The sequence below is a fragment of the Halichoeres trimaculatus genome, unplaced genomic scaffold (genome assembly GCF_033239565.1).
Source record: "Halichoeres trimaculatus isolate MK-OKI-2021-1 unplaced genomic scaffold, fHalTri1.1 fHalTri1_scaffold_3, whole genome shotgun sequence".
NCBI lineage: Eukaryota > Metazoa > Chordata > Actinopteri > Labriformes > Labridae > Halichoeres > Halichoeres trimaculatus.
Genome location: NW_027437181.1, coordinates 11693688 through 11707430, shown reverse-complemented (window position 1 = coordinate 11707430; position 13743 = coordinate 11693688). Strand labels below are relative to the sequence as shown.

Below are 13743 nucleotides of genomic sequence, written 5' to 3'. Positions count from 1 at the left end.
CACACACACACACACACACACACACACACACACACACACACACACACACACACACACACACACACACACACACACACACATTCTCATGTGGAAATATAAAATGCAAGCATGTCAGCGGTCACAGCTGGTGTCAAACAAGAGGCTTGTTTTAACTAGGACTAATGTTTCACAGATGAAAACAGATAAAAAGGGATAAAAGAGAATTACACATCTGCCTACCTGTCTGTGTAGCTGTCTTTCTCACTTTGTGAGACTGCCTGGATGCCTGTCTTTCTGTTTGCCACCTGTCTCACTTCATTTCTAACACTTTTTCAGACTGCCAGGAAATCAGCCTTTTCCTTTAACTCGCATCATTAGACAGACTGGAATTATATTGTAAAATACTTCAAAATGTGTTTGGGATCATAAAATTTTAACAGCTACATTTTCATTTATTTCATTATTTTACTTTTGAGACTGTAAAATTATATTTGAATACAATCTGAATAAACCAAAAATTTGATTTAGGTTAACAGTCAAAACAAGGCCTTGATGTGGTTGCAGTGCTGTCAACCTGGGCATGCAGCAAGAGTCATATGATCCAAAAAATTGTGTAAACTGAGAATATTTTAATGTTCTCTGCCAATCTAAGCCAGGTCAGACATATCAGATATTCTCATTCCACTGCACTTTTAAGCAACCCATTTTTTTTCCAACAAGCACTTTCCTATTACTTACAAATATGTTTATTCTGCTATCCCTTTTTATGAACTAGTTTTGAAACAAGCAGAATCCCAAGACTTTTTCATTTTCTAGAAAGAAGTTATCTTCAGAAAGTTGTGTTACAGTGGCAAACAGCAGCAGGACTCATCTGTTAGCAAGACGATACATTAAGTATGCTGATTTTAGCCAGTCAGGATAGTTCAGAACAAGTGTAGTATCATATAAGGATGTGTAATTGTGTATGAGAGAATGATACTAAGCTTATTAGACATAAAAACGGCAAACAGGAGTCAAAAAGTTAACAGAAAGAATCCGCAATATCCATAAGCTCGCAGAAACAGCTAATTTGCTAACGATACTCAAATTGGCTAACCTCAGCTAAATTTCATAGCAGAGCCAGGAGAATGGGTTATGGTTAGGGCACTGATAAAAGTATGTATTAGGGTACAAAAGTTCATGCTAGACTTAAATTGAATCAAAACTGAACATGGAAAAATATTGGTGTCACAGTAGTAAGACAAAACAGTTAGCAATTAACTTTTGTTAATTTGTTAGCTACACAACCACATCTGAATTTTACTTACACTAAGAAACTCCTGCAAACATAAGCTTTTGCTTAAATATTATGTATCAGCTGAAGTATAGAGAGATCATTTAAGTTAGCATGTAACTCAGTGTAAAAGTAGCTAAAGGCCAAACACTTCTAGTTTATCAGCAAACCTCAACAATGGCGAAGCTTCTTTTTCTGTAAAACTATTAAAAGTGGAATTACTGCCAGTAATGAATTTCAAAATGTTTTGCAATGGTTGAAAAATAGGAAACAAGTGAAGAAGAGTAAATTTTGCATCCTTACCCTGTCCTTTTTCCTATTAAGTGACATCCATTTGATGTTCGCTAACGTTACTTTAGCCGCGCTTACAAAGATGCGAGACCAACACTCTAGCTGAGCAGATACAGATTCATACATGTTTAATTTACCCTGTTTTGCAGCTATTATGGGGAACTTGTTTTCCTGTTTTCTCCAAATCTTGTCTCATTTATCTTGTCCCCAAATAGTTTTTCATTCAGCTAAGAGAAAATAAAAGTCAACAACTCTTGTCTCATCTTAGCTGAGGCACTCCCATCCTTGTAAACTATACCAGTACATCTCCACCCACTGCTAACTTTCCAAAACAAAACTTCAAAAAATATCTTTAGTGGTCATATGAATACTCACACCCTGCCTCTGAATTCTTAAGTGTGGTGTAAAAAAGGGGAAATAATTCTTCAGGGGGTTTCATCAACAGCTGGATCAGATCTGAGCTTGAGAGCACCACTCATTTATTAACACACACTCACGCAAGGAGATTTAGTCCATGCATACCAACATGTTGGCATAAGCCATTTTGACCATGACAACCGATTTCTCATGTATTTTCCATACATTGGAAGGGGAGCTGTTCCAAAAAGAGTAGCAGGTTTCGTTCCCTTGTCTAAAACAAGACATCCTGCCTGCCAGAGAGGAATTAGTGTCTTGATTCTCTGGTATTCTGAGGCCGAAATACCAACCCTGTGAATCAGAACCGGCTGCTTTACTGCAACTCCAGCTTTCTTAAAACAAGGAATATACTATACAGACATTTTAATGGGATTAGCATGAGCAAGAGTGTGTGTGAATGAGTTTGAAGGTCAGACAGTCCTGTTTATTTGTGTCTGAGGGAGGACGTGCTGCTCCTGCCCGTGTCTCTGAGTCATTTTGATCACAGAGACAAGGCCAGATAAGATCAGTGGTCGAAATCTAAATTACTCCTCGATTTCCAAACTTTAAAGTCCACATTTAAATCAGACATAACCGGCTGCGAGCGGAGTGAGTCAAAACTAACATAAAACTCTACAGGCTGGATGGACTTGGTATTTATGTGTTTTGGATCAGTTTCAGGAGATTACATGCAGCAGAACTCTTCCAACCATCACGTAATGTTTAAATGACCTTAATGAAAGAGCAACAAAGGAATAAACAAAGGTGCAATGTGATGCTTGCATCTGTCAGAAAAGAGTGATCTCACTGCTCCTGCTGTTGTTGCTGCAAGTCCATGTGAATGTGTGTTCTGTGTGTTTCTCATCAAATCAGACGGGAGCTCTTAAATTAGGCTGAATGATGTTATGAGCTCCTTCTGGTTACCCGGTCATGTTCTCCTACCAAACTCATATTTCTCGCCTTTCTCTTCCCTTGTCTTTACCCTGTCTTTAACAAAGACTCCTAATACACACATGCACACACACACGTCTAATTCACCACTAATCAATAGCAGTCCTCCACTGACTCACCATCCTCTCACTCCCATGCCTGTTCTTCCATTGACGGGATGTTTTGTGTTGTTCAGAAATGCTTAAGTGTGTGTTTGTTTCTCTCACCTGTGCAGCCCGTAGTGCCTTTGCGGACAGAGTATCCCATTTCACAGTGGCAGATGAAGGAGCCCTTAGTGTTCTCACAGTTCCCGGATAGACAGATGTTTGAGTTGAGCTCACACTCATCCACATCTAGACAGGGAGGGGAAAGAAGAATTTAACAGAAAAATATAGAAGGAAACAAAACTATAATAAAGAAAAGTTAAAGACGGTAAAAAGAATCTTTATAAGCTGTTGTGGTTTCTGCCAAACTGGATTTAAAAGGCTGTGTTACATGTAAGCGAGTCACAAATGATCCACATGGTGAATTATATGAAGGCTCTGTAATATTTACCTCAATATTTACAGCACTAACGTGACTAATGTTTATGCAAATGTGTGTAAAAGCCTTCACATCATCGTTGCCAGGTTTGTACTTCTCCATTAGTGGAGAATCTAAATGTCATGCATTCCTCTCTGCAAACTCAGACTCACAAAATGTTCGCTGTCTTCTAAACCGACAACATTTCTTGTTGCTTTCTCACACATAAACTCGTAGATCTGACTCATTAAGTGTAATTCTCGTGACTCATGACTTGGAAAACCTCGCTGTTGATTATTTTGTGCTTTCAATAAATCTCTGAGAGCTGGATCTACTTAACCACTGAGCTGCAGAGTTTTATTTTTTTAAAGCACAATGTTCATCCCTTACCCAGGCAGGTCTTCATATCCTCAGACGACATAAAGCCATCAAAGCACAGACACTGGTACGTCCCGGGGGTGTTGGTACACTGGCCTCCATCACAGATGTCTGGACTCTCCTCACATTCATCAATATCTAGAGTGTGAAGACAAAGAGACAAAGAAATGGGAGAAGACGAAACGTAGAGGGCATGAAATCTGCTTATAACCATCTTATTCAGAAGGTAATGTCGAGGTCTGATTTACTGTGCAGATTTAACAGTCATAGCATGAGACAAGAGGCATAACGTATTTACTTAACTGAGCAGAAGTGCAAAACTATGTAAAAATCTCCTTGTAAAACTTCAAATAAAAGCTTATCCCAATTAAAAACAGTTCCTAGAATGATTTAAAAGCCAGTCTCATAAAGATGCTTGTCCAAGATTAAGGCAGGGTGAGTTTATAAAAACATGGGCTATTAATTAAAGTTTTCTTTTACTCATCTCTTCACTCTTAAATCAACAAGGTCAATTCAGGATTCAGAGGAAACCTTTAGCCCTTCATTTAGACAAACTACACAGAGTCACCCTACTCTGCTTTAATCCCTGTGTATCTGCATCTGATAATTAAGGAGTCGCAGGAGTCAGTTTAGGTGAAACACATGGAGACTACAATTATAGTTACACAAGGAATACTTTCTATGAGAAAAAATACAAGTTTATGTTTCTTGATTTATTTATGAACATCATCTAATCTGATTTGTTAAAACGTGTATGCTAGAATGAAATGGTTAAAATTTGGTCCATTAATTTTCTTCTGAAGACAAACTGCTACTCTCTTTGAACATCTGACAGTCGCATGTTGAGAGAATTCCAACCAGAGACAAGAGAAACAAAACTACATACCAGTACAGCTCCTCAGATCAGGCATCAGAGCGTAACCACTGTGGCAGCTGCACTCATAGCTTCCCTCTGAGTTTGTGCAGAAAGTCTCACAGCCACCGTTCTCTATAGTGCACTCGTCAATGTCTGAGAGACAGAAAATATTCATTAAGTATTTTGAGAATTCAACAGAAACAGAATATCTACAAAGGAAAGTAGTGATAAGTATGCTCTGTACACACCGACACAGTCCAGCCTGTCCTCAGTAGATTTGTATCCGGTGTCACAAGTGCACTGGTAGCGACCAATCATATTGACACATTGGCCATTCCTGCAGAGCCTGTCACTCAATTCACATTCATTGATATCTGTAAAAAAAAAAATAAAGGAATATGTTACATTTGAAAATGCATTTGATCAAAATTGGCTCATTAAGGGTAGCCCAACGAACTATCATTAAAACTAGAGTTGAGCAAGTACAGATACTAGGCATCGACCTTATTTCAAGGTATCAGTACTCGTGAAGGCTGCCATTACTCAAGGCAAAGAAATGTACGTGAAGTAAGTCCTCCTCGCCAGTAGTTAGTGCTACATTGCTGCGGTTTGACACCACGGCAAACGTTCACCAGGTCCTGTTCAGACAATATGAATGAACCAGGGAGAGATAACACTTAAACTGTTTTATTTTGCACTTCAGTTTGTTTGAAATAAAGGCTAAAACTCTGAGAGTTGCCAATTTTATTTGTCACTTTTGTTAATTTGTTAATTTGTTAAAAACAAATAAGCTCAGAGAGAGTTGTTTTTGTTTATGACGTAATGGCAGAGTGACTGTGCTGTCTTAGTTCAAAACAATCTGTCACTGTTAAATGAAATTAATTGTATCAAGTGTACAAGTGGTATCGGTACTTGGTATTGGTACTCAAGAGGGAGTACTCGTACTGGAATCGGTCTGAAAAAAGTGGTATCAAACAAACCTAATTGAAACCACCCAAAACCCTAGAAAATGTGGGTAAATTCATTTTTGTCAAAAAAAAATTCAACATTTAAATTCAAAACTCATGTCATTCATTTTGTAACTCTAAGTATTGGAAACAAATAATAGCAACAGAACATGAACGAAAGAAAATCATGTTTTTGTCTGGAAAAAAAAACACTTACCCAAGCAATTCTCTATGAAATGTCCTTCTCCATTATTCCTGCCTATTGACCAGTTATATAGGTCACATCCCCACACATTACATATTTCATTGGACTATTAGAGCTCTTAAGAGTGCATAACGATTTAAATGAGCAGTAAACTTCATCAGAGACCAATAACCTGTGTTCATTTAAAAACTGAGACAGATGTTTCAAAGTAGGTTGAGGATACAATGGTTATAAATGGGTTACTTCAAACTAGCAATCTGACCTCATTGAGCACACTGTGTTACACCCATCTGTATGACATCTGCTCTATAACCAAAGTTAATCATCATTTAAACACTTTAACTCATTGCCTCACCACAGATAATAAGGACCATTGTCTCAAAGAGGACACGATGGGCAGAGTTCAGAACATGTTCATTGTTTTTCTTTCTCTGGATGGTAATAAAGAAAATAAATGAGCTTAAGGGGAAGTTATTGAGCATGAGGTCATGGACTGAAACCTTGACTTACTACATGAGGTCATCAGAGTGACACCCGGTAATTAATGCACAATCAGCCAAATGCTATAAACTGCACTTAAAGCTGTTTGAAACTGTTAGAAATAGAAGAAAGTAGGCTTTTTATTGTTCTTACAGAAACAGTGTCCTGTCTGTACTTCTTCCATCAAGTAGCTTAAGCATCAAAAAAGTAGAATAAAACTAACTGCTAACTATCTCATTGGAGAGTCTAACTGTTATGCAGTTCATACCATTTTGCAGAGAGCTTCCATCATAACATCTGAACAGCAATGGTTAAAATTACTTATTTATAAAGCTTTGTCTTACTTTTTGTTATTTGTACAATTAGGGTAAGACAATTTAAAGCATTTAATTCTTGAATGAAGGGGAAAAAGTGGTTTATAAACTCTCAAGCCCACAAGAACCACATTGAAAAATTAAATTAAAAATGTATCTATGTATTTTTTTTAATCTGTTTCAATGCTTCTTGAAAAGCTCTTTTGCTTCACATTTTACAAGAGTTCAAGTGCTTGATCCCTCTCTTGCACAATTTTCTTTTGCCTCCATCGTGATAAGACCCAAATGGACCCTTCGCCTTGTATACATGTCAGCATACATGAAGACACACACATGGTAAAGCAGAGCACTTTCACCCCCCAGTAGCCCCTCAGAGCCCACACATAGACACGTGGCGAGGGGAATCCAAAGCACTGTTGTCTCTCAGACTGTCTGCTCTGTCTCTTTCTTCCGTCTCCAATGAAAATAAATTTGAAACTTCACTGCGGTTCACACATTTCTTAAAGTAAGATAAAAAGTAGAGTCTGCCTGACTCGCCTCTATGACGATCGTCTCACTCACCTAGACACGCTGACCCATCAGGTGCAATCTCGTGTCCTTCAGGACAGATGCATTGGAAGCTTCCTTCTGTGTTTTCACATTCACCTCCACGGCACAGCAAAGGGTTCCTTTCACACTCATCAATGTCTAAATGTGAAAGAAGCACACATGTTCAGTAAAAACACAGAGATATTCTGTGTCACAAATCTTGCTCTGAAGATATTGACTGATTTCTTGTGTATTCCAAATTAAAACTGGCAAACTATAATTTGTATTTCTACTCTTGATGTAAGCTTGAGTTAGCTTTGGCACGGTTAAAGGTTAAAATTTCACTCATTTAAATTGAAGTCAAACTAATGAGTCTCCAAAATTAAATTAGCTTGTGGTGAAGGTGTTCCTGAATGGCTTTTACTTGTAAAAACAGTTAATTGCAGTGTATAAAAGAAAAAAAAACATTCTAAAAACAAATTTAGAGAAAAAAAAATTAAAGTTTTCTTTTTTTGTTTAATATTTTGTTGCCCTACTAGTGAGGTCAGCCCAATCTTTCTATGATTGCTGCCCAGCCCACGCTATTTCCACCACCAGCTGCTTTTTAGCCTCAGCATGCGAGTAAATTTGTCTCGCCAATTTTGGCCTCATGGCAGCTCCAGGCCAACAAAAGTATTGAGACTCTCCTCTTAGTAGGTATGATTTCTCTCAAGAATTTAATCAAGCAGCGTTGAAGGCAGCCCAGAACTCAAATAGCATCAAGTATTTCCCCAGATGGCGAGACATTCTGAGTTTAAGCTATATATCAAAAGTCTTGTTGCCGCATAGATGATTGTGTCTCCTCATTTCCAATTTAAAATGTAATAAAATGAAATTATCTGTAAGAGTCTTATGGTGCAGTTTTGCAGAGCAATTGTGATGAAACCTGGACTGCATTAAGTGGACACTTTCAACAACTTAAAGGGGTTACATAAAGTCTGTTTGATTCATCTTTTCTCTAAAACACACCCACACATGGCATATACAAAACGCACACAGCCTGAAAATTTCAGATGACATCAACTGTCTAAACAGAGAGTTAAACAAGTCTGGCATGTTCGCTTAAGCATCTCACCCAGAGCTAACAGCCCAAGAGGGAGTGCAGAGGAGAAGGCTGGTTTGGGACGGGGATTTGGGTACAGTCGCAGGCTTTCCTTTAGTTTTATAGGTTGGCATTACTCTCTGCTTTCAGATGATGCCACTTTAACAGGGTGCTTGAGGATCCATAAGGAAATATAGTTACTAATTTAGATCCAAAACACTAAACGGTTTCATTTGTGGTTTGCATGCAACTGTGCCAAATAATCTCAAGCTAAAGAAGTATGTTTATGTATTTGAAGAATCTGCAAGTGTCGGTTTGTGAGAGTTTGACATTCACCCATGCAGTTTTTCATCATCATGAAGCCACTCTCATAGCCTTCGAAGCACTCGCATTCAAAATCTCCAGGTGTGTTGACACAGCTGCCCTGTCCACACAGGTCCGGAGAGATGCGGCACTCATCGATGTCTGTAAGAAAGAAACAAAAAAAAACTTAGACAGGAAAACTTCAATTTGAAACAGGAAAACATAGCATGTCTAGATAATCATGTGGAGAGCTTTCTTTTGTTAAAGGTCCCATATTATGCAAAAATCACTTTATTAAGTCTTTTAGTGAAATTTGTGGGTCTTTGGCTTTCCTCCCAGCCCACAAAATGTGATATTCAATGACAAAACCTGTACTTAGTAGTGCTTGTGAATGTAAAATCCTGATCTAAAACGAGCTGTTTTGATTTTGAGGATTTGCCGAAATCAGCGATTCCCTTTTTTGACCAATTAGGAGCAAGTCTGACCTGATTGATCCACTGGAGCAGATACCCCTGCACCCCCTCCTCACCCACTCCCCTCCCTGGGAGGAGAATGTCAAAGTTGAAAAGCCATCACTGCTCTGTTTTTGGCTGCAAACAGCCACATAGTTCCATGCACAAGCTTCCCATCTCAGAAGAAGACAAGACTGAGTGGCTAGAGTTCATTTATCAAGGAAATGTGCCAGCTACACTCAGTAAAACTGTGCATGTGTGTGCTAGTCACTTCACGGCCAACTGCTTTTCCAACTTTGGACAGTACAACAGAGGGCTAGCAAATAGACTGGTCCTGAATCCAGGTGCGTTACCAACCATCCATCCAACAAACCTGGGGCCATGGGACCCTGGAAATGTGAGTATTTTAAATGCTGTGTGCTGTGGAGCAGATGTAAGAGCTTTTACTCAGTGTCCCCCTGTCTCTGTGTTAGCTTCGGGATGCTAACTTTAGCTGCGGTTAGCCTGTAATGTTACGGTAAAAGAGCTTCACTGTTTTCTAAACATTGTGCACTTGGAGCTCGTGGCGTCACTCTCAGTGACGCGGAAGAGCGGGGTGGTATCAGCGGTGGCTCATTTACATATGACGGTCACGCGCACTAAATCAGCCCGTTCTGAACAGAGGGGCTATGAGAGCCTGGAAACAATGCTGCTGTGCTTGATTTATTGGCTTTTTGGACCAAAACATGTTACTAACATTTCATGAAGACATCAATGATCCATATTAAACTGCAGAAAAGGAGCATAACATGGGACCTTTAAACATTAGTTTACACATATGGTTCAGTCATTAGTAGTCATAGAAATGAAGCTATGCTAGATAAATGTTGGGAAAACAAAGCATAAAACTACGACGTATTCCTCAAAAAGTTACAACGTATGAGAAAGGCTATAAAACAAGATTAAAGGATGGTTTATGCAGACTTAGCTTTTCAAACAGATTCTTCTAAAGTCAAAAGCTTAAGGCCTGATCCCCTTTGAATTTAATCCACGTTTTGGAACACTTAGCAAAAAAAGACTTTGGGCTGGGCTCAGTCATGTGGAGTGAAAAGGTCCCAGATATCATTTACTGACTAAGAGCCTATAAATTATTTTAGGATAAAGCCGTGGCGCTGGCATTTAAAGTTAGAATGACATTGAGGAGTAATGCAGCTAACCAGACTGCAGGGACCAGGTCCAACAAGCCAGACTGCCATTAGACTGAATGAGCCAGGCTGAATGAGCTGAACATGGGCAACAGCTTTACACCATTTTACTGTAATCAGGGTTGGCAGGGGGTGCAGAGAGGGGACTGAGGAGGAATAGTCAGACTTATAAGAACACAGTAGAGCAAGAAGCTTTGAGGATTCAAGCTCTTAAAAATGAAGCCTTGAGAATTAAGCTTTTAAGTTATTTAAGTAACCAGTATGTTTATTAACTGTTGACTGCTCAGCATATGACTGTTTGACTGTGTTTTCAAAGTGACAAAAACAAATATTTACACATATTGATATTTAAATCAACAGTAAAATCAGTTAAGACTGACATTTAAGAAACTAGAGAGATATCTGTTCTCATTCTTTTTAAAGTATGCAAAGATGACTGAAGCATTAACTTTCTGATTCAAGCCTTTAAACAGGGAATTGTGAACTCACCAGTGCAATTCCTCTCGTCAGAGTCCAGGGCATAACCGTTGTCACAGCGACAACGGAAGCTCCCGATGGTGTTTCTGCATCTTCCATTTGAGCACAGAGAGTTTATCATCCTGCACTCATTGATATCTACAATAAAGAGCAGAAACACAGGTGAAAGACTGCTCATCAAACAACAGAGGGAGTGTATTCAGTCTGTGGATTACCTTTAAGAAAAGGTCTGCCATTGATGAAATCACCCCTGTGCGAGAACCCTGGGCCTCGGGGGCAGAGCTGGGCGTATTCTGGAGTTCCCTTCTCCGGACACTCGTCACACTCCGGACCCCAGGCGACACCCACAGAGCAGCAGCAGGCATCCACACGGTGCTTCCCTGAGATGGGAGTGCCACAGCGCTCATCCTCGTGGGTGAGGTAACACTGCTCAGTACGCAGGTCTGGAAACCATAGTAACATAAGTTGCATATTTATATTAGACCAAATGGTATGTTTTCACCAGGCAGAGAAATTTCCATCACACAGAAAATGTAGACATTAAATCCCGCTGTACCCACCAATGCACGTCCTGCCACTGACATCGACAGTCATTCCAGGAGGGCACTGGCAGAAAAAGGAGCCTGGTGTGTTGATGCACTTTCCATTGATACACACTCCAGGAAACACTTGACACTCATCCACATCTGAGAGTCACCAGAGAAAAACCAGAGCAGCATTAACAACAGCGTCAGTGTCTCAGGCGACTCATATTTAACACAAGTCTGAATTTCTGTGTCCACATGGATGTTACCTTCACAGACGTTTCCTTTGACTCGAGCAAAGCCTTTACCACAGATCGGATCTGAGATTTCACAAAGCGCACAATGCAATATCAGTCATGGCAGTTTAAAGGTATCATTAGAGTGTGGTTCACTTAAATAAGCAGATTAAATACTGATCATCTCACCTTTTTCACATTTGGCACATGGACTGTTCCAGGCCTCTCCCAGAGTGGCACAGCAGTGGGACTTCAGAGTAGCTCCATTGATGTTGACCTCACAGCGGTTGTTGACAATCTTCAGCCAGCAGGTGCTCTTTGTTGTCTCTGTTTCATGAAACAATTGAGTTAATCTCCTCTGTCTGAGTCCACTTTGTCCAGGATTTCATCATATCATTCCAATTCTCAAACATCAGTGTCTCAGTGTCAGATGTTTGACTTTGTAGTGATTTTTTACATGGAAACAAAAACATCTTGCACACAACTTTTTGAGCTTGTGTTTATGGGAAATTCATCAAGAATAACCTTCATCAGGTTATGTCACAGATTCATGGTGGTGACAATCTTTGCTTCATGGATTAAAAACCCATTTAAAATCGAGGGAATATAAACAGAGTATGACAGGCCTATAATTCAGACAGACATAAATCATGAGTCCAAACAGTCAAAAAGAGGCTAAATTGCCGTTCATTCCCTCACTCACTGACTTACAAACGCCAACAGCAATATTTTCAAAATATCAAATATCTAACAGGAGCTGGAAGAAAACATGTCTCCTGGTGTTTGTCTGTCTGTCGGCTGTATTTTGCAAAGGGTAGAATTATGGCATTACATTAACACCAATTCATCTGACATTATTCAATGTGCTTTAAGCAGTGTGTTTATATTAACAATAATGGAAACTTGTGATTATTTTAACTGAAACATTTTTTTAAAAAAATATATGATTTCTTAAAGATTGGTGGGGCTTGATTAAAAACATGAGTCCAATTAGTTAGAAGCTTCATAATTAATAGATTTGCTTTAATTAGCACTCAATATTTGACATGAGAAGCAACTTTATTCAATTTTAAATGGATTTTGTTGGATGACTGAATCAATGAGTAGGCATATTTTTACAGGAGTATTTATAAGCTTAAAGAGGATGTGACTGAGGACTATCTACGTGGCATAACTCAATCTGATCCTGGACAACCCAACCAGGAGGAATTTAGTAATAACCTATTTTGGTGCTGATATTTTCATTATGCTGAATGCTGAGCATTTCATTTCAAATTATGAATTACAACCAGGCATACATGTAAAAGTGAGGCTTTTTCAAGATCACTTTCTATATCTTCATGCAGCTTCAGGAACATTTTTGCATTTTGAGCGGGCAATATTGGCAACATTAACCTCTTGATGCCTGTTGTCGCAAATTTGAACATGCCCTGTCAGGTCTTGATGCAGCTGAAATGACCTCTGTATCTCATTATTACCTATTGATTCATATTCTACACGCACTAAAGATCGTATCAGATTCACGTTGTCACAAGATATTGGTCAGGGGATGAACTTCTCATGTTAATATGTATGGTATGACTTAGTTATAACCATTGTCTATATGGTACTCAAATTTACAAGCTCCACTCGATTTAACATCTGTAAGAATGCAAAATTACATTAAAACAATCTATTTTTTTAAATGTTAATAAATTCAGGCAGTAAGGGGCTAAAATGATACATCTAAGTTTTTAAGGAGTTTTCGTAAACTTAACTATGGGTCAGAGTGTGCCTTTACTCAGACTAGCTCCGGTGTCTGTGCTCGCCACAACCATATACTGTTAATGGCCACTACATGCATTGCAATGACTGCTGAGGTTACAATACTCTTATCCACACTTACATTGGAATTTAAATGTTCTATTTATATTTTCGATTTTCAAGCAATGCTGTCTGGTCTGCGTAGCGTAACTACGGCGCTACAATCAATAGGGGTACACGGATCCAACTTTTCTGGTTCTGATACTGATACTGATACCTGGGCTTTGGGTATCGATCGAGACTGATACCAATCCAATACCAGTGATAAATAATAACCTGCATGCCTTACTGTGGAATTAGACTGGTAATGTTTTAGGTGAAAGGCAAAAAATGAGTAGATGGAATTACTGAAGTCAATATTCATTTAAACTATAAATTATTTAAATGTTTAGCAGCATTTTGGTAAAAATCATGCTTTAGAACTTGCATAAATTCTATTCAGTGGTAAACTTGTATACCCTGTAGACTGGTAATGCAGCAAAAAAGGAAAGTGTATCAAAGGTAAAATTTTAAATCATATGCCAAGAGCGCTGTTAAAAAGGCAAAGAGCTTGTTTTCTGGTCTAGCACCATGGATCGGCCCCT

General features: G+C 38.9%; 1 protein-coding gene across 1 annotated transcript in view; it reads right to left on the bottom strand.

The window, feature by feature from the left end:
* Positions 1-13743, bottom strand: part of fbn1 (fibrillin 1) — a 67426-nt gene that overhangs the window by 26157 nt on the left and 27526 nt on the right. Inside the window, exons 22-32 of the mRNA XM_074666001.1 lie at positions 11546-11683; positions 11390-11440; positions 11157-11282; positions 10812-11039; positions 10609-10734; positions 8517-8645; positions 7133-7258; positions 4874-4999; positions 4656-4778; positions 3782-3907; positions 3097-3222 (exon numbers count right to left, since the gene is read on the bottom strand). Of these exons, the coding sequence (XP_074522102.1) occupies positions 3097-3222; positions 3782-3907; positions 4656-4778; positions 4874-4999; positions 7133-7258; positions 8517-8645; positions 10609-10734; positions 10812-11039; positions 11157-11282; positions 11390-11440; positions 11546-11683 (1425 nt within the window). The remainder of the gene's footprint in view (positions 1-3096; positions 3223-3781; positions 3908-4655; positions 4779-4873; positions 5000-7132; positions 7259-8516; positions 8646-10608; positions 10735-10811; positions 11040-11156; positions 11283-11389; positions 11441-11545; positions 11684-13743) is intronic.